The following is a 22,917-nucleotide window of genomic DNA, read 5'->3' on the forward strand; positions in this document are numbered from 1 at the left end:
TTTGCATGTGAAAACAGCCACTGAAATTATTACAAAATAAAGTTGTGTAGTAACTTTGGCAAAGCAGCAGGCAAGCTGCAGCATGCTCATGCTAGCTTAGTGAGGACGACAATGTCCCTATGGCCACCTGACAGGAAAAGTAGAAGTTCTTAAGATGTAGATGTTTTTCATTTGGAAGATTGTCAATCTCTGTCACTTTTGTTTATGTAAATACTGTATTGTACCCTAGATGGAGTCCATCTGTCGACGAACACAGTACCTAACCACTGGTAGAGCCAGGAGACGTAGGGGGAGGGGTGGGAGTTGGGTGGGATAGGGTCCAGTTTTATGACGACACTGTAATGATAACATGACGTGAACATCGAAGTACTGAAAGATATTTACTTATTGATGTTACTGTACTTGAGAAGAATCACTTGTTAAATTGCCGAAAGTTATCTGAAGAAAAAGAGAAAAGACTGTTGGAGGATAACATGTATCACTGGAGTCCTAACTTTACTACTACGAAACTGAGAAAAATCAAAGTTTTAAGACTTTCGATATTCACAGAAGGCATTTAGAAGTCCTAAAGTTATGAGTCCTAACTTTACTACTACTAAACTGAGAAAAATCCTAATTTTAAGACTTTCAGTATTCACAGAAGGCATTTAGAAGTCCTAAAGTTAGGAGTCCTAACTTTACTACTACTAAACAGAGAATAATCCAAATTTTAAGACTTTCGGTATGCACAGAAGGCATTTAGGAGTCCTAAAGTTAGGACTCCTAACTTCAGTGAATACCAAAATGGTAGTAAGTTTAGGATTTTGTCTTAAGTTAGTTCTGTGAATCAGGCCCTCAGTGTTTATGTGCACAATACAAGCACAGCTTTGCTTTCACCACAGGACAGGGCATGAAGAGATCGCCTTACCTGTGCACATTGGTGATCTTTGATGACAGACCTCCAGCAGCTGCAGCGATGGTGTTTATTTCAACTTGTTTCAGGGCTGTAGTGCCATCTGCCTCACAATGGAACATGTAGTCAGACCGATTGATCCCTAAGAAAACCGACTGAGAAAAATAAAATGCATGCTCCAATGAGAAACTGCTTTTCACCAAAATGCATTTTCGCTCGTACATGTACAAATTTGAGAAGATTGTATCTTAAATGTATTTATATAATGCTTTGACCATTTTTGGTAGACATTGATCGCCATGGTGCCGGTCAAACTGCAAAAACAAACAAAATAAGTGTAACATTCGATACAAATATGTGTTTAATAAAGGGAAACATAAGTTGGATGCTTTTAATGAGACAGACGATTTTCATCATCTACATTTTCGCAAAATAGGTACATTCGGCTTTAAAAAATACAGTTCATAGTAAAAATATGTATGTACTTTTCACATTTCCACCTTGGCATTTGTTTTAATCAAGAAGTTAATTCCCCTTTAAGTCTAACTTGGCAGCGGAGCTGTCTCTTCAGACATTGAGTTGAGACTTTGCTAGGAACATTCTGACTCAGCCAAGAGGAATGTACCTCTCTCCCTAACGCTACTATTAATGTTAATGTTATGTTAATGTTAATGGTGCTTGTGAAGCGCTAACAATCATCCTGAGTAGGATATCACGGCGCTATAATGGCAGTAGTGAGTGTGAATGGTAGGCAGATAATAGGATCCTTGTTTTAATCAGACTTGGGGAAGAGAAATGTTTTCAATTGCTTCCTGAAGGACAGGTAGCAGTCCGTCAATCTAAGATTCACGGGCAGCTATTTCCAGCTGGTCCGCCCATCCTTGTTGTTTTCACTAGCTTTTGGATTTAGTGTTCATCTGCCTAGAATGAGGTTCCATTGGAATGCCCTATTTTCAGGAAAAGACGGCTTTCAGAACTAAAACCAGTCGCTTAGGGCAGAATTTAAATTACGCCAGAGTAATTGCAGTAATTTTGGTAATTCCACGTTACTCTTTAAAGCGAGATTACAGATAATCTATGCATTACTCCTACTTGCGTAATTTGGGGGCCAAAGTACTACCGCAAGAGCACATTTAGTAAGCACAAGCGGCCACTCACCCTCCTATTTGTGTTCTGCTGCATTTAGCGTTATTTGTTAGGATAAAAATAGATCCTTGCATCCACTTCGGACGCAAGGGTGCATTTTGTGCTAAGAAAATAGTGCTAAAGGTAGAGAGTAAGTTAGGGATTAAAGCTACCCCAAGGACATGTACAGAGTTTGGGGCAGCTGCTTGCACTCGCTAATCTTGCTCAGCTGCATTTAGCGATATATCTTCGCGCAGAAATGCATCCTCATGTCCATTTTGGAAATATCGCTAAAAGCAGAAGTACTCTTTTCGTTTAATTCTGCGTAATCTTGTGACATTCGTAGGTTTTCACCTTATTTCCACCAACATCACATGCCATGTGATGATTTTTTTTTTACGTAAACATGAGCTACATAAGTATGTTAATGCACCATGATTTTTCTACGTATTTATTTTCAAGATGAGAATTTGTTGATGTGTGGAAAAGTAAATTTTGCCATGTTCTGTGTCCCTACGTGCCATCCATCATATGTTATGTGTGCATGATTAATATGCATATGTATCCCCATGTTTGATTAAAGACGCAATTATAGTTGTGTCCACCTCTAGTATGCCAGTTTCCAGTTCTCGTGAATACTACGAATATCAGGCCTATGTAAAGCTACGTTGCCACGTTTCCCAGTGTGCACGTTATTTCATTATAAAGTCCCCGTTTCTAGGCCTCGAAGGGGCCTGGACATCAGATTCAGCTTCTGTCTCCTGAGCCCTCGCTGAGCCTATTGCTGCAACACAGCATGTTACATCGCAGATGTACCAGTATGCACAGTCTGAGTATCCAGAGTACCAGCAGTATTCATGAAACAGCCTAGAGAGGGAGGTAGGCTTGCCTCTCATCGAGATACCTGTAGATCAGGAAGGTCCCTATGTTCATAGTCAAGTATTAGGGAAAGACAGAAAGTTTTTGATTGATACAGGGGCAAGTAGGACCACAATTAGTCACGCCGAAGTTCCAGGGGCTCCGCTCTCAGGCTCTAGAAATGTTTCCCTTGGATTTTCAGGAAAGCCTATCGTAAATGAGATCTCAAAGCCAGTTTCTCTAGAAGTAGGTCCATTGTCCCGCACTACTGATCTGTTACTTACTAAGTCCTGTCCAGAAAATCTACTAGGTATTAAGACACTGAAAGAATTAGGTGCAGTTATATGCTGTTCCCCAGAGGGAATACGATTGTTCCTACGTGACTTCAAGGGTCACTATGTATTACGAGATTTTGATCCCAGACTGTCTAACGTTCCGCAGCATCTATGGGCGCAAGGTCCAACTGATGTAGGATACATGCAAATCACACCCCATCGTGTGACTCTCAAGCCAGGTGTAGTGTTACCACGGATCAGACAGTACAGATTGCCACCTGAGGCTGTAGCAGCCTTATCCGAAATTATTGACGAGTTCATCGCTCATGGAGTAGTTGTAGAAACTGACTCCAATGTATGCAATTCTCCGATCATTCCAGTCATTAAACGTACTGATCCAAATGCACCCCCGGTATATTGATTAGTGATTGACCTACGAGAACTTAATAAATGTATTATTCCTCAGTATCCAGTTGTCCCAGACATCTCTTCCCTATTAACAGCCATTGACTCCGAAGCCACGTTCTTTACTGTAATCGACCTTAAGAATGCATTTTTTAGTGTTCCCATTCATCCAGACAGCCAGTTTCTTTTCGGATTCTGTTTAAACGGAAGAAGCTATATGTTTACACGAGCTCCTCAAGGTTTCACAGAAAGTCCTAGTATTTACAGTCAAGCACTTAAGAGACAACTAGACAACATTCACATGCCAACTGACACTGCCCTGCTCCAGTATGTCGATGATCTACTGATCACAGCCCGTTCTGAACGTGCTTGCGAGCGAGCATCCCTTGCAGTCCTGTATTTCCTAGCCGAGATGGGACACAAGGTGTCCCCTTCTAAGCTCCAATTCTGTGTCCAGCAAGTGGTATACTTAGGACACTTACTGTCCAAGAGGGGTAGGCAGTTGACACCAGACCGTATCCAGTTAATAGCGAGTCTTCCTCAGCCCAAGACCCAGAAGGAGGTACGTGCTTTTATTGGCCTTACTTCTTATTGCAGACAATGGATTCCGCAGTATGCATTTCTAGCCAAACCACTGATACAGTTAACGACACAGGAGGCAGCCGTAGCGACTGTCCTCCCTTGGACATCTGAACATACACTTAGTTTCAATGAGTTAAAGAAAGCTTTATGTCAAGCTCCAGTTCTAGCTACACCGAACTACAGTAAGCCTTTTACACTTTTTGTCACAGAACGCGAAGGTACAGCATTATCTGTTCTCACACAAGATCAAGCAGGACAATACAAGCCATGTGCTTATTTTTCGAGCACATTAGATCCAGTCGCCCAGGCTTTGCCTGCGTGCCTCAAGTCAGTTGCAGCCACAGCACTAGCTATCAGACAAAGTGATTCCATAGTATTAGGACACTCCCTGACAGTACAAGTTCCACACTCCGTGGAAGTGCTTTTAATACCGCACATAGTCCAGCACATTTAGGAGAAAAAGCTATGTTAGACAGTATCCAGAACATTTGGTTCAACAAACATTTACGAGCTGCAGCCAAGCAGAAAGTCCGTACCTGTATGATATGTTGTCAGTTTAATCCAGGTAAAAGTGTCCCGGTGGAACAAGGTGGATTCCAGCCTCCTGACCACCCTTTTGAAGTCCTCCAGATGGATTATATTCAGATGGAGCGATGTCGAGGTTTCAAGTATGTTCTTGTAGCTGTATGCGCTTTGTCCAGGTGGACAGAAGCATATCCAGTCCCAGATTACACAGCCGCGACCACTGCCAAGCAGTTGGTTCGTGAGTTCTTCCCTCGTTATGGACTCCCTAGAGTCGTATATTCTGATAACGGCCAGCCATTCTCATCTGAGTTGATGAAGCACGTTTCCTTGTTGTTAGGGTACCAGTGGAAGTTTCATTGTGTACGCCATCCTGAAGCAGCCGGTCTCGTAGAGAGACATAATCAGACCCTGAAAATCCGTATCGCCAAAGTTTGTAAAGAAAAAGGTGTGGACTGGCTAGTAGCTCTGCCAGTTGCTTTATTTTATATGCGCATGGTCGCACATTCCAGATCAGGTCTATCCCCGTACGAGGTCGTTTTCGGCCGCCCCCCTAACATGTGGGGTACTCCTAGACCCCGAAGTATTACCGATGTTTCAAGTAATATGCTGACAGATTACCTAGCTTCCTTGATGTCTGCCCTCAACTCATGTCGTTCACAGGTTGCCGCCGCATTTCCAGACAACACCGAGGTGGCACCGCATGAAATCGTTCCAGGATCCATGGTGATGGTGAGGAATTTTGACAGATCAAGTCCGCTGGAGCCTCGCTGGAAGGAGCCCCGACAAGTCCTCCTCACCACCCGTACAGCCGTGAAGTTGGAAGGTCGCAAAGGCTGGGTGCACCTTTCTCATATAAAACAGTTTAATGGACTGAAACCTGTCTTAAAGAACATTTCCCAGGATTTGAAGGATTGCCAAAATATTGTTCTCAAGGACTGTCCCGCAAAAGACATTGCTACAAACCCTCCCCTGTTAGAGAAAACTCCGCAACAGGAGTACAAGCTAAAACTCCGGTCTAGTAAAATAAGTCAGTCAGTTTGATTGTCTAAGTCCTCCCCTAGGTGAAACGGTTAGACTGTTTCTGACATGTATAAAATAGACCCCCATAGTGAGAGAGTCAGTCAAAACTCAATCCGATGTATCGTTTTTCTAAGTTTCATATTATTTCTCAGCCTTATGATTTCCTGCACCAGTTATGCATTTTTCCTGTATCTTCCAGTTCCTCATGTAAATATGTCTTCTAATATTACAGTAGAGCACACGTTTAGTGATCTGCCTCCTCATGAACTCTCTTACCGCATCGCTATGCGAAATAATTCCTTCATCCGCATGTTACATTATTCACACCAGACCAGCAATGTCACTAATTGTTGGGTGTGTGGTCGACTCCCCCCTTTCCAGACACCGAAGGGAGTTCTGCCACTCTTTCCTTATCCTTTCTCACATAATGGTTCGTGTGGAGCGTGGTCCACGTTAACGTCATCCTCAACAGATATGTCTTTTCTTAAGTCATCGGATCTAGTTGCTGCATTTTCATTCCTAATAACGCACCGTCTGTTTATTCAGCTATAACCAGACTTCATAAAATTGCCCATCTGCTACACCAGGATCCAGGCACCTGGACATGGTCCGGTTGGTTCTGGAATATAATTTCCGCATGGGGATGGAAACTATTGTCCTTTCTAGGTATTGCAGTAGCGATCATATTCAGCTGCTGCCTCTGTATACAATGTGGCCCTGCGATTTGCGGCATTTGTGCTACCTCTTGTATTCCTAGTCCCAAGCCCCGTTCTAAATCCCGTTCCAAGAGAATTCGAGACGAGCAATTGATACTGTATGAAATGATAGATGGTATCATGAATATTGATGTTTCCTGATGGAAACGTAGTGACAAGGAGGGAATGTGGAAAAGTAAATTTTGCCATGTTCTGTGTCCCTACGTGCCATCCATCATATGTTATGTGTGCATGATTAATATGCATATGTATCCCCATGTTTGATTAAAGACGCAATTATAGTTGTGTCCACCTCTAGTATGCCAGTTTCCAGTTCTCGTGAATACTACGAATATCAGGCCTATGTAAAGCTACGTTGCCACGTTTCCCAGTGTGCACGTTATTTCATTGTAAAGTCCCCGTTTCTAGGCCTCGAAGGGGCCTGGACATCAGATTCAGCTTCTGTCTCCTGAGCCCTCGCTGAGGAGCCATCCAGCCCCCACCTGTATCCTCGACCCTTCACTTACTTCCTGCCTTGCAGTGCCCGGTCCAGCCTGGCTCTGCCTCTGAGCCTGCCAAGAGTATGTTATGGTTACAGTTATCAGTTCAGTCCTCCTTCTCTGCATTCCTAAGCTACTGAACTGTATCAATAGTTTCCGTCATTGTCTAGCCTTCACGTCTCCATGTAAGAGAAATACTGCATTTAATGGTCATTTCATATTCTTCATCACGCACTACATGTAGAATAATGCATGCTTCAGTCTTAGAGTCCGTTAGCCTTTCCCCTCCTGACTTCTAGTTTATATCAACATGTTCTCTAAACATCAGATACTAGATACTGCTTAGGTACATGTCGCTCTGACTCTCCAGACTTTAGTCTCTGCTCCTAGCACAGAGTTCATAGCCCCCAGCTTCTCCTTGTAACACGTCATTGCCAGTTTGCGCGCACCACCAGGTTAGAGGTCCCGACTCCTTAGGTAGCCCCCTCCAATGTTTCCGCCCATTCATGACATATTCTGTTACGTTTGCATCACATGTCTATGTATACGCCCTGTTACACCCAGTTACACCTACTTTCACCCTTATCTTTCGCGACCGCTACGCGTCACACTTATTGCTCCACCCACTGCTACGCCTATTGCAATATAATGCTATGTGTTTGCGTTATGTATATATGCTCATGTTTTGTTATTAAAAGTTAGTCTTGTCCAGATCCTGACCCCGGCAGCGCTGCCAGGGCTGCCATCTTATTCCCGTGCAGGTTGTCCTGTTCCTGTCCTTATGCTGTATTAAACCTGCAAGAAACTCCTACTACCTCGAATCTTGACTCTTATTTATTGAGCTATCTGTTATTCATTCATGCATTCAAAAATAGGGTATTATTTATTTATTTACCACAGATGGGCCAAGGAACAGCACACCAAAAATACAACTGAAATTATTGAATTATAAAATACTACACGACAAGAACATATCTATATCATACTTCCTATAACCTTGGTTTTTTATGTGCCTTGTGTTGGCTTTTTAAATTGAATGCAACATTTTCAAAAGTGTCCTCCATGATACACATTGTGTTTTTTGTTTTTTTGTGCCTTGACTCCCTGGCTGCTAATATCATTTCTGACTTGAGCATGGAGTGGAGTGGTGTGGCTCACTGGTTAGAGGCGGCAGACCCAGCAGCAGAAGTAGGCCCGGGACCAGGGTTCAATTCCCGACGCGGCAGGGTCGTGGACCAGGGTCAGCGGACTCGACAATTCTCGCCTCGGTGCCTACGCTAACCAGGGGTCCCACTCAGCAACTCTGGGCATTAGCTTGCCTAATCTCCACAACGGCCCCATCAACGCAGGGGATGCCTGGCTCCACTTTGGGGATACCCAGTAGGGAACATCCCACAGGGAAAGCCAGGACGGGTTCCCCAGCGGTATACAGCGCCGGGACGCCCCTTTGCTGGGGCAGCTGTGCGCTTTACAAGTATACAACATTTAACATTTAACATTTAACATGAGCCCTTCATCTCTCCAGCAGAGTGCCCAACGAAGTGTCCCTTCCTCCACAGCCAGGCACATTATTGTCCCATTCATTTTTAAACAGATACATTTACCTAAGCGGTGAATAACTTGCAATCTATGCTTTTGACAGAAGGGATTTTTGTGTTAGTCATTTTCACATCTGGCATTTTGAGCCCTTAACCTTACTGAGCTCTGCAATCTTAATTGTCTGACAGTTAATTTACTATGAAGACTTAAGGTGTCCCTTACCTGTCTCATCAGCCTTGTGTTTTCAAAAAAACTCATACAAAAAATATGCACACAAATATACACACAGGGATTTTCAGACGGCCTTCTTCATCCATTAGTCTTTTGTTGCCTCTTTCATGAATTGGTTTCTCCCAGCACAGCAGACATATTGGGCCATGTTCCAACCACTTAAGCCATAGGCTCTCTTCACTCTGATTGACTGAATTTATATGGGATTTTTCCTGTGCCCATGTGCACATGTCCTCCTAACACTTCAGTGATGGCCAAGTGACCCAATGTCTGATTTATTTAAAGATTGTCATTTTGTTTTGCAGTGAATCATATTTTGACATGACATATGTGGACCCATGCACGTTCACACCAGTTTGTCTCTTTCGTGCTAACAGATGTGGATACAAATCTACCATATCGATCGACATATCATGTCAAGGGAGGGAGCAAGGCGGGGAGGTTGTCTATATAGAGGGAATTAGTCCGGGGAGGTGGAGGTGCCTTGCTACGGTGGTGGGACTGGTTTCAGAGTTGGATTCGGGTGGGTAGGCTGATCCGGGTGTCGTAGGGGGGGGGGGTTTATAATTGATTTGATTGCATTTCCCAATGAGCTTCTGCTGTAACCTGATGTGCACTGTTTTGGAGCTGTTTTTTACAATGAAAAGATTTTCACAAAAAATAATCTGATTTATTGTGGTTACCTTTTTCTACTTTTCTATCATCATCTTAGTCCTTACTGTTTACTATTTTATATTTCATATTTCTTCCCTTTCTTCTTCTTTCTTTCTCTATTTTCCTTTCTTCGTGTTTTTTTTCTCTTCCTTTTCTTTAAAAACTACTATTCTTTTATCTTAATATTTTTTTCATTTTCATACACACAGGTTATTTTTTTTATAGAAGCAAACGAGGTTGTATATATTTTTCTTATGTACTCCTGTTATTTCATAGGTACTGTTAAGGGGATTTACTATAAAAGTTCTAAAATATTGTACCTCCCTTAAGTTAGATGTTATCACATTTTTCGATTGTTCCCTACCCATACTTGTATACTTTTTTCTATACCAAAGCTGATGACTGTACTTGTTTATTCCTGTGTTCTTTATCTTCAATAAAAATTATTTAACTAAAAAAAAATAATAAAATAAAGCTTACAGTGATGGCCCTAGGCTTGTGTGGGACCTGAAAGATCCGGGGGCAACACTAGCAACATTGCTGAAGTCCCATCTGCTCTCCGTTGGATATGCAGGGTGCCGAAATTAGTAATTTTTTAACTCCTTAAATGTGGGCATTTGTCAGTTATTCATGCAGCTGGTTAAGAGTTTGCAGGTGGTGCCCCGTTGGGTTCACAACCATTGAACCATAGCAAACTATAGATAATGTAAGGCCCTCTCTTCCAGTCCCAAATGTAGTAATAGTGAAATACCGAATTCTAAATACCGAATTTTACCGATTTAGTATTTTGAAATCGGTATTTCAGATGTAGGTAAGAATTCGGTAAAAAAATACCGAATCCTTAATATTCGTTATTACCGAATCGGTAATTGAGATTCGGTAATAACAAATACCTACCCATAGGAATTAATGTGAAGATATTTGGTATTACCGAATCGGTAATACCAGGAGGTATTTCTTGGTGCCAGGGTATCCAAAGGACACCCTGTTGCACCCCTGAAATGTGCATGTGTGCACATGTGGCACACATGCATGACCTAAGGGCATGGATGTGTGCCACATGGCACTTCAAAAAAAGCAAGAAAGTGCTTTTCTAAACAAATTCGGTAATTACCACCAACGTAAAGTTGGTGGTAATTACCGGCTCCTTAAGGCCCAAAAGCACTCTTTTATGTGCTTTCTACATTGCATTTAAGGAATCGGTGTTACAGATTCCTTAAATACAAGGCCAATAAGGAATCGGTATTAAAGTATCAGTATTTACCAATTCCTTTTTACCGATTCCTTCCCTACACAAGACACGAATGCCTTAATACCGGTCGGTAACGGTGAAATTTACAGAATTTCACAGTTATCGACCGGTATTTGGGCCACCTACATTGGGCCCTAGGTCACTTGCTACTATAGTCCACATCTTTAAAAAGGGATTGCAATGCACCTAAATGCTACTGCTGCATCTCTTGCATGGAGAGCTCTGTTAGGCTCATTGGGCAGGTGATATTAAATCATCACCAGGGGCTCGTCACCGTGGAACACTGCTTCATTCTAAATGTGATCATAGTTGAATACACCATTGCCAAGCACTGGACCTATCAACCCCCTTTAATTACAACAACAGAACAAAGCTTTGGTTGATGCTGCTGGATTTGGGGGTGGAGGCGGTGCTAGTGAACTTCCTGCACTCCTTGCATGACAACCTAGCAGCAAGCGTTTGGTATGGCAATGCAAGTGAATTGTCTGCTTTATTTACCCTGGCTCAAGGGGTGAGCCAAGGTTGCATCTTTGCCACACTTTTCTTTGTTTTTCTTTATCAACAACCTGGGCCCAACCTTGACCAAGCTCACTAGTGACATTCAATGATTTAGTGTGCCGGCATTGCTTTTACCCAGATGATGCCTAGAGGCTCTGCATTTGGTGCTGGAAGTTTGCATATCCTTTATGAGTGAACTGGACCTGGTTACAAACTATGATGAATCACACAATATGGCATGTGGACCAGGAAAGAAATCTATGACCAAATTAGTGGCTGTGGGAACTCATTGGGAAGTGTGTATGTTTATAATTACTTAGGGGTCACCCTTAACAGCACAGGACTTTGGCACTCACAGCTCAGAAACTCCTGATAAAAGCATAGCAGAGCTGATGGTGCTTTACTCAAGTTGCTTCAGGGTTACATTTTCTCTTATCCTGAATATCTATAATACCAAGTGCATCTCTGGTGCTCTCTATAGGGCAGGGGTTTGGGGATATTGCAACACTGATTCTCTGCAGACTGAAGAAAGAAGCACACAAATCTTGCCCTTACCCCCTACAAGCTCACATTTTATTTTACATTCAGACATCAGCGATACGTACATCACAGACTGGGCAAAACTTGCACCACTTCTGCTATAAGGTAGCGTGTGGGCCAGCGTCAATGGTAATGTGAATAGGCAAATCATTTTTGATTGCTTGAATTTAGACAAAGGCCTTTCAACTCTTGGCAGGCTTACATAAGAAAAACCTGTGAAGAATTGAATGTATCATATAGATTTGATTCACCACTTACAATAAGGAAACCCTACAAGAAGAAGATTATGTCACTATTTTTAAATGGATGCCATTCCCAAAGACTAGGAAATAAAATGAGTAAGGGGACCGTTAAAACATATCTTATGTTTCAGGTATCTGAGGACCATGTGTTGTATTTCGCAATACCCCTTACACGCTGAGAGTGATCTATACTTTTTTTTCAGGGCCAGCACTGTGGTCTGGTGTTAGAAATGGGGGTTTTGATTGACTAGGGTTTGAACTTAAGCCAGCATAACCCACTCCTCTAGTCAGGGCAAGTAAGTTACACACCAAAGATAACCTGTACTCACCCCCGGTAGCTTGGCACAGAGCAGTCAGGCTTGTACCCAGAGGTCATGTGTAAAGTGTTTGTGCAACACACTCACATCAGAAAAGAGACTCTACGCAGACTTATATACAAATATATAGTATATTGTACATCCAACATTGACCAGAACAACATAATCATAAACTGTGCATAATATGCAAATCCTGAGTCACTACTGGCAAGGCAAGAATTGCACACTATAACATGAAAGGCAACATATTGTAAAATTAAGACACATGAATCATCACCACTCTGCATACTGTGCAACTCCTGGATTAGTACGCGTTATCCTAGAAATGCAGGGTAACTACAACATATATCTGTGAGCAGCTAGTAAGTGATGCAGACAGGTATTCAGTCAAAATATTGAGTTGGAAATGTTGACTTACACTTATATTGAGTTTTCAATATAGTGACACAGAAATATCGACTTTAAGGTAAGAAATATCGATTTTAAAAATATAGAAGTCATTAATATTGTTTCCAAATATTTAGTTTCTTAAAATATCGATTTTTTGATTAGTATTATATATTTCTGTATTTATTTATGTTTTTTTAATATTTGTGTTAAATATTTTGTAGTTATTAATTTTATTTGAATTATTTTTTGTGTTTTTTAGTTCCTTAGTGGGTTGTGGGTTTATTGGGGAATAGGGTGAGCAGTAATTTAATTATAATAAATGAATGAATAATTTTTATTTATTAATATTTATTTGATTGAGATTTTATAATGCTGTGTTTTTCATTTTTGTTGGTACATTTTATGGGCGGGGTGTGGATTTTATAGGGCTAAAGGGTGGGAAGGAGTTTATTTGTAATCAATTAATAATAGGTTGTTAATTAACACATTGATTGACAATTAATTATGGTAATTGCGTAATTAATTTTAGGTGCAGGTTGTGGGGTTTATAAGGGTACAAGATTTGAAGTAATTTATTTTTTAATAATTAATAATTAGTTGATAATTAATATAAATTAATTAATTGAGAATTAATTAGGGTAATCGTTAAATACTTTTATTTGTGTTTGGGTTTTGAGTTTATAGGGGTGAAGGGTGGGGAGTAAGAAAACGAGTTACTTACCTGTAACTACGGTTATCCAGTATTGGTATCTTTCATAGATTCACATGCCTGAATCATTCCCCGTCGTCGAGGCGGGAGTCCCACGGTAAATAAAATATATAATAGCAGTGCCTAAAATTTCTTGTAGTAGGCTGGAAAAGCCTAAAGGCCTAACTAGGCCTCAAAACTTAGCAGCCTATCTACATCATTATGTAAAAAGACCTGAAATGTTAGCCTCAGCCAATCAGCTGTCCTCACCCTCTAGAACCTTCCCAGCTCAGGCAGTTCTCCTCAGATTTTCCCAGCACAAGTGAGAAGTAGTATCCATAGCCAGAACTGCCCTACCGGGGAGGAGGGTGGGTGCATGTGAATCTATGAAAGATACCAATACTGGATAACCGTAGTTACAGGTAAGTAACTCGTTTTCTTATCCAGTATTAGGGTATCTTTCATAGATTCACATGCCTGAATCAGAATAGCAAGCAGTAACATCATGTCTGTCGATAGAGGAAGGTGGAAGACAAAGAAAATATAAATCAATCCCCACACAACCAGGAAGGTAATAGAGTACAAAACATGTTAACATAACATATGCATCAAAACCTTCAAATATAACAGATAGGACAGCATTATAAACATGTAAAGTTTAAAATATATAATCTTTCCAACCTTAGTGAAGAAGATGCTGCAGCACTGCATCACCAACAGCTGTGTCATCTTGAACTGCCGACTGCAGACAGTAGTGTTCGGTAAAAGTGTGCACACTTTTCCAAGTAGCAGCTCGGCAAATGTTCTCTAGAGTCACTCCAGCGAAAAGGGCCGTAGATGTCGACACTGTTCTTGTGGAATGAGCTTTGACCTTCCTTGATAAAGGTCTATTGGCCTTGTCATGACAGAAGGTAATTGTGGAGGACAACCACTTGGCAATAGTTGCTTTTGTGACAGCTTGACCGAAGGTGGGTCTTCCATAGGCAACAAACAGTTGTGTAGATTTACGTATGTCTTTCGTCTTTTGCAGATAGAATTTCAGACATCTTTTGACATCTAGAGAATGTAAAACCTTCTCTGCAGGAGTTTTCGGATTCGGGAAAAAGGTTCTGAGTTTGACCGGTTGATTAATGTGGAATTAAGTTGGCACTTTAGGAATGAATTTAGGGTTGGTCCTAAGTGTAACAAAGTCCTTAGAGAACTGCAGAAAAGGGGGAGTAATAGTGAACGCCTGTATTTCACTAACTCTGCGAGCAGAAGTAAGAGCCAACAGGATTGCAACTTTCCAAGTCAGAAACTTCAGTTCCGCTTTATGGATTGGTTCAAAGGGCCTTTTAAGAAGTTGGGAAAGGACTACATTAAGATCCCATTCCGGAGGAGGAGGACGAACTGGAGGAAAAACTCTGAAGAGTCCTTTAAGGAATTGTTTGATCAAGGAGGAAGAACATAAGGATGGTTTGTTGGAGTTCTTCCTGAATCTGGAGATTGCTGCCAGATGTACTTTAATAGAAGAAAAGGCTAGACCTGATTTAGCCAGAGAAAGCAGGTATGGAAGGATGGCTTCAGGAGGAGCCTGCAGCGGATGAACGTCATTATCTCCACACCATGAACAAAACCTCTTCCACTTGAAACGGTATGTTTTGATGGTACTTTGCGCACGTGCTTGCGACAATATCTTCCTGCATTCCGAGGGAATGTTTAGGTCTTTGAACTCTAGGAAATCAGGAGCCAAGCGTGCAAGTGCAGCGATTGAGGATCTGGATGTTGGATCTGACCGCCCTCTCTTGTCAGCATCGACATTGTCGGTTTGAGCCGAAACGGAGGCTGTTGAGACAGCAGGAGAAGCTCTTGAAACCAATATTGTCTTGGCCAACGTGGAGCAATGAGAATGAGAGTCCAGTGTTCCCTCTTCATCTTTTGCAGGACTTTCGGAATGAGCGGAATCGGAGGATAAGCGTACGCAAACATTCCGGTCCATCTCATGAGGAGGGCGTTTCCTCTTGACCCCCGTCCTGGGAACCTGCTGGCATAAAACAGGCACTTGCTGTTTTGTTGCGTGGCAAACAAATCCAGCGTTGGTCTCCCCCAAAGGCGAAAAACTGTGTCTACTTGATGTTGTTCGAGTTCCCATTCGTGACAGTCCACAAAAGTTCTGCTGAGACTGTCTGCTAGAGAGTTTCGAACCCCTTGAACATGCTCTGCTTTGAGGGATATGCCGTGCTGTAAGGCCCATTCCCACATTTCCTGAGCTTGCAGTGACAGGGTAAGAGATTTCGTTCCTCCCTGTTTGTTTATGTAGAACATGCTGGTGGTATTGTCCGTGCGCACCAGGACGGACGAATTCACGATCCTCGGTAGAAAAGCTTGCAGGGAAAGAAAAATGGCCCTGAGTTCCAATATGTTGATGTGCATCTGTTGGTACTGATGAGACCATCTTCCCTGGATCTGAAGGTCCTGAAGGTGACCTCCCCAACCTTCCATGGACGCATCCGTAGTCAGAGTGAAGTCCGGAATCTCTTGGAGGAAGTTGAGGCCCGGCGACAAGTTGTGCGTCTTCGACCACCAGAGAAGAGCCTGTTTCATTTTGACAGTGACTTTGATGCGGTCGTCGAATGATCCTTCGACCTGCTTCCACTGACGAAGCAACTCTTCCTGCAACGGTCTCATTCTGAGTCTTGCCATAGGAATGAGATTGATCGCAGATGAACACATCCCCAGAAGGGAAGCATATATCCGAACTGAAAGTGACTTTTTTGCGGATATTTGTTTTGCCAGTTTGACGAGCTTGTTTTGGCGCTCCTGTGTCAAGTATGCCTTGCACTGGCATGTGTCCAAGACTGCACCCAGAAAAGTCAATCGTTGACGAGGTTGGAGCTGAGATTTTTGAGAATTGAGGGTCAGTCCTAGATTCGAAAACCGTGAAAGTGTTTTGTTGACTGCCTCCATGGTCGAGTGACTGGTGGGACCCTTTAACAGCCAGTCGTCGAGGTATGGGAACACCTGGAGTCCCAGGGACCTCAACATTGCAGCCACTGGAGCCAGGCATTTCGTGAAGATTCTGGGGGCCGATTTGAGGCCGAATGGGAGGACTTTGAATTGGAAATGGACGCCGGCCACTTGAAATCTTAGGAATTTGCGGTGGTTGGGGTGAATAGGGATGTGAAAATATGCGTCTTGCATATCCAGAGAAGCCAGAAAGTCTCCTTCGTTGAGACAATTCAGAATGTCCTTCAACGTTACCATGCGGAAACTCTGTTTCTTTAGATATTTGTTGAGTTTGCGCAGATCCAATATTGGACGCCACTCTTCTGAATTTTTCTCCACAAGGAAGAAGCGTGAATAAAAGCCCAGCCCTTTCTGAGAAGGATGGACTAGTTCTATTGCGTTCTTGCGTAGCATCTTTAAGGCTTCTTTGAAGAGTAAGCGCAGGCGAGGGGGAGGGGGACCCCTGGGCGGCGTTCTGGGAGGCTTTTGTAAAAACTCCAAAGTGTGTCCCTTGCTGACCAAATCCAGGACCCACTGATCTGAAGTTATCTTCCGCCATTGATGGTAAAAGGCGGAAATCTTGGCGCCCACGGGAAGGGAAAGAGGAGTGGCCGACATCCGGCAAAGCTCATTGGCGCTTGTAAGAATCTCTCCCTTGATTGCCTGAGCGCCGTTTCCCTCCTTGCCGAGAGAAAGAACCAGAAGCAGACTGCCGGTTAGAAGATTGGTAGTAGGGTTTGTTGTAGGAAGATTGATACTGTCGATTTTGTTGGTTTGAATAATTCCCTCTGGAGGAGTAACCACGACCTCTTGCACCTCTAAAGGACCCCCTCTTGTATTGCAGGGTTCCCAGAGATTTCGCTGTATCGGTATCGGTTTTAATAGCCAATAAAGCGTCATCAATGTGCTTTCCAAACAAGGACTCACCATCGAAAGACATGTCCAAGATTTTGGTTTGGACCTCAGGTCTAAAAGTGGTAGCCTTGAGCCAACCTTGACGTCTAAGCACAATTGCTCCAGCCAATTGTCTAAAGTTGGTATTAGAAATGTCTAGGGCGCAATCAATAATTTCTGAGGCCGCCCTTTCACCTTCCTGCACAATTCTGCGTACATCCATCTGTTGATCCTCCGGGATCAGCTCAAGATATTCCGTGAGCTCAGACCACATTTGTCTGTCATAACGAGCCAGGATAGCTAAGGAGTTAGCCGCTTTAATGGATGCTGCTGCGTTTGCTGAAAATTTCTTCCCAATGGCGTCAAGCCTCCTTCCCTCCTTGTCAGGTGGCGTTGAGATGGGTGCAGAAGGATTCTTGGACTTTTGCTGCGCAGCCTGAGAAATGACCGAATCCGGTCGAGGATGGCCGATTAAACAAGCAGGAGTATCGGATGGTGCTCGATACTTTTTATCTATCCTCTGTAAAACTGCTGGAATGGAAGCTGGTGTTTTCATTATATTGAGGCCTTCCTTCCATATATAGTCAATAATAGGTATGGCTCTGATCACTCTCCGATACCCCTCCTTAAAGTCATGTAAAAAGCAGTCCGACTGCTCAACTGTGACAACCAATTCAAATCTATTAGCAGCTCTCTGCATAATATTGTGAAAACCCCCAATATCTTCAGGCGGAGAGTCTGAAGGACGGGGAGGAGGCGGAGAAGGTGTAGGGATGACATAATCCTCCCAAGGGTCCACTGGAGTGTTATCCGGTAATTCTCCCTCCTCTCTACTTTCGTCACCATCAGAGGACGAACTGTCCACAACCTGAGGAATTGGTGAAGTACGTGGTTGTGGAGACAAAGGAGCTCTTGGCGACGGAGGTCGTGGCACAGGAGCCGGAGCAGATGACCCAGCGGGCGCACCCTCATTGGGTGGAAATCTCTGGCGATAATCTGCCAACATAGCTTGCAAATCCTGTATTAAGGAAGTTGGCAAATGTGTTGTGTCTTCAGACTGAGGAAGTCTAGAATGAGGTGACTGATATGGAGTGGAATAGACGTCATGCGTATATTGCTCCTGAACCTCCTCTTCATCATCCTCTTGAAGTTTAATATGCAATTGAGAAGGGTGACAGGCAATCCCAAAGGGGTCATCATCCTCTTCCCCTTCATCTGACTCTCCTTGCATGTATGTCTCCAAAATGTGCGATGGCAAAAGCGGAGAAATATGTGAATAATCCTGCCTTTTGTAAGTTTTCATTTGAAAATGAGTGAATTGTATCTTTGCTGGCGGGGAACCGTGCAGCCGATGAGCAGAAGTCCCAGTAAACGGATTGTCCGTCGACGGCGCTGCCAATGCTAAAGATTTTGCCGTCGACGAGGTCGTCAAAGGTATTGTGATTGACGAGTCCTTCGATGTTGAGATCGTCGATAACGCCGTCGTCGACGAGGCCGTCCTCGGCGGGCCCTTCGTCGACGGGACCGTTGCCGGCGTCTTCGTCGACGAGTCCTTCGTCGACGGGACCGTCGATGGTGTCTTCGTCGACGAGTCCCTCGTCGACGGGACCGTCGATGGTGTCTTCGTCGACGAGTCCCTCGTCGACGGGACCGTCGATGGTGTCTTCGTCGACGAGTCCCTCGTCGACGGGACCGTCGATGGTGTCTTCGTCGACGAGCCCTTCGTCGTCGGGGTCGTCGATGGTGCTTTCGTCGACGACGCCTTCGTCGACGTGTCCGATGTTGGCGTCTTCGTCGACGAAATCTTCGTCGACGAGGTCGTCGATGATGTCTTTGACGACGAATCTTTTGGAGACAATGTCTTCGTCGACGACGGCCTTGCGGTCGTCGACGGAGCAGACGATTTAGTCGATGGAGCCTTCGTAGAGAAGGATTTCAAAGACTGTGACTTGGTTTTTGATATCAAAGGTGGTACAGACATCAAAGGTGACGTGATAGCTGAAGTGGTAACCACAGAAGTAGAAGAGGAGGTAGAAGTCCAAGTAGTAGTAGGTACAGACACCAGAGATAAAGTTTTGGTCTGGGTAGTACTCACATGTGAAGAAGCCGATGCACTCATAGAGGGTTCTGAAGCTTTCTGAGAGGATTTCAACATTTTCTTTCTCTCAGGAGAAGCATTGTCCGTGGATCTAGCTCTCTTGCTAGAAGTTGAGGCTTTGTCCTCCTCATCAGTGGATGAAGACTTTAGCCACAAAAGAACCCTTGCCTCCCTATCCCTGATGGTTTTCTGAGGGAAGGTACGGCAAATTCTACAGTCCTTCACCACATGTGAAGGGTGTAGGCAATAAATACAATCCGAGTGCTTGTCATCCACATGGACTCTCTTCTTGAAGCAGGTTCCACAAGGTTTGAAAAGAGCTTTCCTTTCAGACATTTTAAGCTTGAAAATCCAAAAAACTGAGTAGGCACTCAGGGAGACTCCCTTACACACGAAGTGCGGTGAAAATCTGAGGAGAACTGCCTGAGCTGGGAAGGTTCTAGAGGGTGAGGACAGCTGATTGGCTGAGGCTAATATTTCAGGTCTTTTTACATAATGATGTAGATAGGCTGCTAAGTTTTGAGGCCTAGTTAGGCCTTTAGGCTTTTCCAGCCTACTACAAGAAATTTTAGGCACTGCTATTATATATTTTATTTACCGTGGGACTCCCGCCTCGACGACGGGGAATGATTCAGGCATGTGAATCTATGAAAGATACCCTAATACTGGATAAATTAATGTTACTTTATAATTAGTTGTTAAATACTATTAGTTAATTGATTGAAAATGTTTGTACAGTTTAATTTTAAGTGTGGGGATTATATGTTTAAAGGGTGGGAAGTCAATTACATTTTATATGTTTTCATTTGTTTTCTAATTAATAATATTTGTTTAATTGATAATTAATTATGTTAATTGGGCAAATACTGTGGGTTGTGAGCAGTAGCGGTCGGTGGTGGGAGTAGCTTCCGGGTGGTGACATGGGGAGGGGGAAGGGCAGGGTGGGGGGTTGTAATGTATGGATTACGGAGGATTACAGGTAAGTAAACATATAAATAAATAAAACTAATTTTGTTGTGTGCACTGCATCGCATTTGGGGATGCAGTGCACGCAACAAAATTTGTTTTATTTATTTATATGTTTACTTACCTGTAATCCTCCGTAATCCATGGATTACTAGCCCCCAACCTGTCCCTCCCTCTTCCCACATCACCGCCCGGCAGCTACTCCCACCACCGACCGCTACTGGTTGTGAGTTGTATGGTGTTATAGGCTAGAAAATAAACAGACTAAATGTATGTAATAATTAATGTTTTTGTCAATAAATAATTTCTAAAGAAAATATGTATTTGTTCCCAAATTATGTTTTAATGTTATTAAATATAATATTTGTAGGTATTCATGATATGTATTTAAAAAATATTCTATTTTTTGATTTTTAATATTAGATATATTTTTAGTTTAATATATTTAATATATTTATATTTTTTAATTGCCTAAAAAAATGTTTTTATTCTGTTGTTGATATTTTGATTGCTTTTAATTGTGAACTATAAAACCACCAGCGGGGGTCACTGTTCCGTCGGTGTGGGTGCTACAGAGTCACTCTCACATCAATATGTGAGTTAGTAGGAGAGTAGAAAGTGGAAAAGAATAGAACTAGGTCTAGGACCCTCTTTGCGAGGGGGGAGACAAGTCTTGTCTCTTCTTGCCCTCACACATGACATCAAAGGATGTCATGTTTCATCATTGGGTGTTTGCTCCTCGTCGGGCCAGCGCTGCAATGCCCTACGGGTCCCCAAAGGTTCACTATGGTGGAGATCTTTTAAGAGAACAGCCGTAAGATGAATGCGGTTGTGTTGCAAGGGACCCATGTGCACAATGGAAGGATGTGTGGATAATAAGATAAAAATGTCTTAGGGACACCAGAGAAGAAAGTGTTTAATAGTGCTGGTTCTCTTGTCATATTAAAAAACCAAAAGGTTGTGAGTTACGCCTATGGGCAGGAATGTACCCCTGTTAATAGAATGGACAGTTTGACATGTCTCGTGACTAAACGGTCATCCTGATCCTTAGCGGTTCATCAGGACCAATGATAAATAGTGAAATGTACAAGTGCTAGGGATATACTCGCTCCCAATGTAAACGGAGTGAGCAAGGGCTGTGAAAACAACAGCTCAGTTCCAACTAATGAGTTGATGCGCTCCTAAGGGTGACCTAGATATAAAGAGTAAATGCAAAAGAGAAACAAGAAACATACACCAATTATGACTAATAAGACGTGGTATAACTATATTCGTACATAAAGAATATCAGCTGCAGGCATTTGCCGGGGTGACAAAAATGTTGAAACCAGCTTCACCTTGGAGATGATCCTCAAGGGTGGAGGCAATCCAAGAGCATACAATATCCTGACCCCCGATGTATGCCCCAGAGTATGCACACACAAGGGTACTCACTGTACTTTGGACCTCCTCCACGTCCCGTGCCGTGCTATGAAACAAGGGCCAAGGTTTGTAAGCCATAATGCGTATGAATATTTATAGCCAAAAACATGTCTGAGTCGCCATTTCCCAGTGTGGGGATGCGGTGTGCTGTCCGATAGTAAGTAGGCGGGACACATAACATGAACACGCGCATCATAACCAGGCTGGTAAGGCAATCCCCATCACAAAATGGTGGTATTGTGTATAGTTAACCAAAAGGAGAACTCAACTCTCACCTAAAGTTACCTGGAGAGTTACTCCATGGGCTTTGGCGTCGGTAGTCCTGTAGCTTCACAGGCTAGAGTTAAAGAAGGAGTGCATCGAGTGAGTCAATTTAACAGCAATTTTAAAAACGAGTTTGGGCTTCAGTACCTCTAATAGCGTAATGCAGATAATCTGCTTGAGTCCACTCACAGTTTTCTGGTAAAAAGTTGCCTCTCAGCACCTACCCCACCTGGCCCTGGCACGAATGATGTAAGGCTGGCGAGGAGCAGGTCTAGATATACTGCTCCATGCAGTGGTGCGGGTGGTTTCCCCTTCAAGGTGCTGCGTCATTGATTGTTATACTGGGCATGTGAGGGAGTGTAGTGTTTGTGTCTGCGCATGCACAAATGCATGAGATGCCGGACGTACTCCCACAACGTTACTAAAATGCACAAGTATCTCACACACGCCTACTTTAAAGGGTATAGCGTGCTGTGTAGTCAGTGCCAATAAAGATTTATGGTGAATGAGGCGTCACACACTATACCTAGGGGTTTGGTATCTCACAGTGGTGCATTTGGGTAGTGATGTGCCTCAATCAGAGGGAGTGTTCTCACTAATAATGGTGACATGTATGTCTAAATTATTTAACTGATAATGTTGACAAAATCCACTGTTTGGCAGATCGGCTTAGTGCAGTCCCAGATCATAGAATCTGCAGGGTACAGTAGAATGTCATGTGGCAGTGTGTGTAGCATATATAATTAAGACAGGGACAGTCTATTCACACATACTCGTTGTTTGGGTGGTACAGTACTACACATCTTTTTGTGTTCACAGTTGTCATTGATGCTCAACCCTCTTTCAAGTAGCGGAGGGGACGGGGGTTTTTAATTATGATTTTGTTTTATAGAAGTTCTAGGCTTTTGTTCATTATCACAGTTCAACCCACGTTATCTCATCGTTGAGACCACGTATGTGGGTGCGTAAGCGATGAACCCAGCATTGCTCACGTCTTAGGAGTGTGGTGTTGTTCCATATCTGGTTTCCATCCAGGATGGTCCATTCCATCTCGTCACAA

At 43.1% G+C, this 22,917-nt stretch overlaps 1 protein-coding gene across 1 annotated transcript in view; it reads right to left on the minus strand.

The window, feature by feature from the left end:
- LOC144828297 (glutathione synthetase-like) overlaps positions 1-22,917 on the minus strand; it is a 560,445-nt gene that overhangs the window by 392,016 nt on the left and 145,512 nt on the right. The window contains exon 5 of the mRNA XM_078686380.1: positions 908-1,047. Within this exon, the coding sequence (XP_078542506.1) occupies positions 908-1,047 (140 nt within the window). The remainder of the gene's footprint in view (positions 1-907; positions 1,048-22,917) is intronic.

This window comes from Lissotriton helveticus, chromosome 4_1 (genome assembly GCF_964261635.1).
Source record: "Lissotriton helveticus chromosome 4_1, aLisHel1.1, whole genome shotgun sequence".
Lineage (NCBI taxonomy): Eukaryota > Metazoa > Chordata > Amphibia > Caudata > Salamandridae > Lissotriton > Lissotriton helveticus.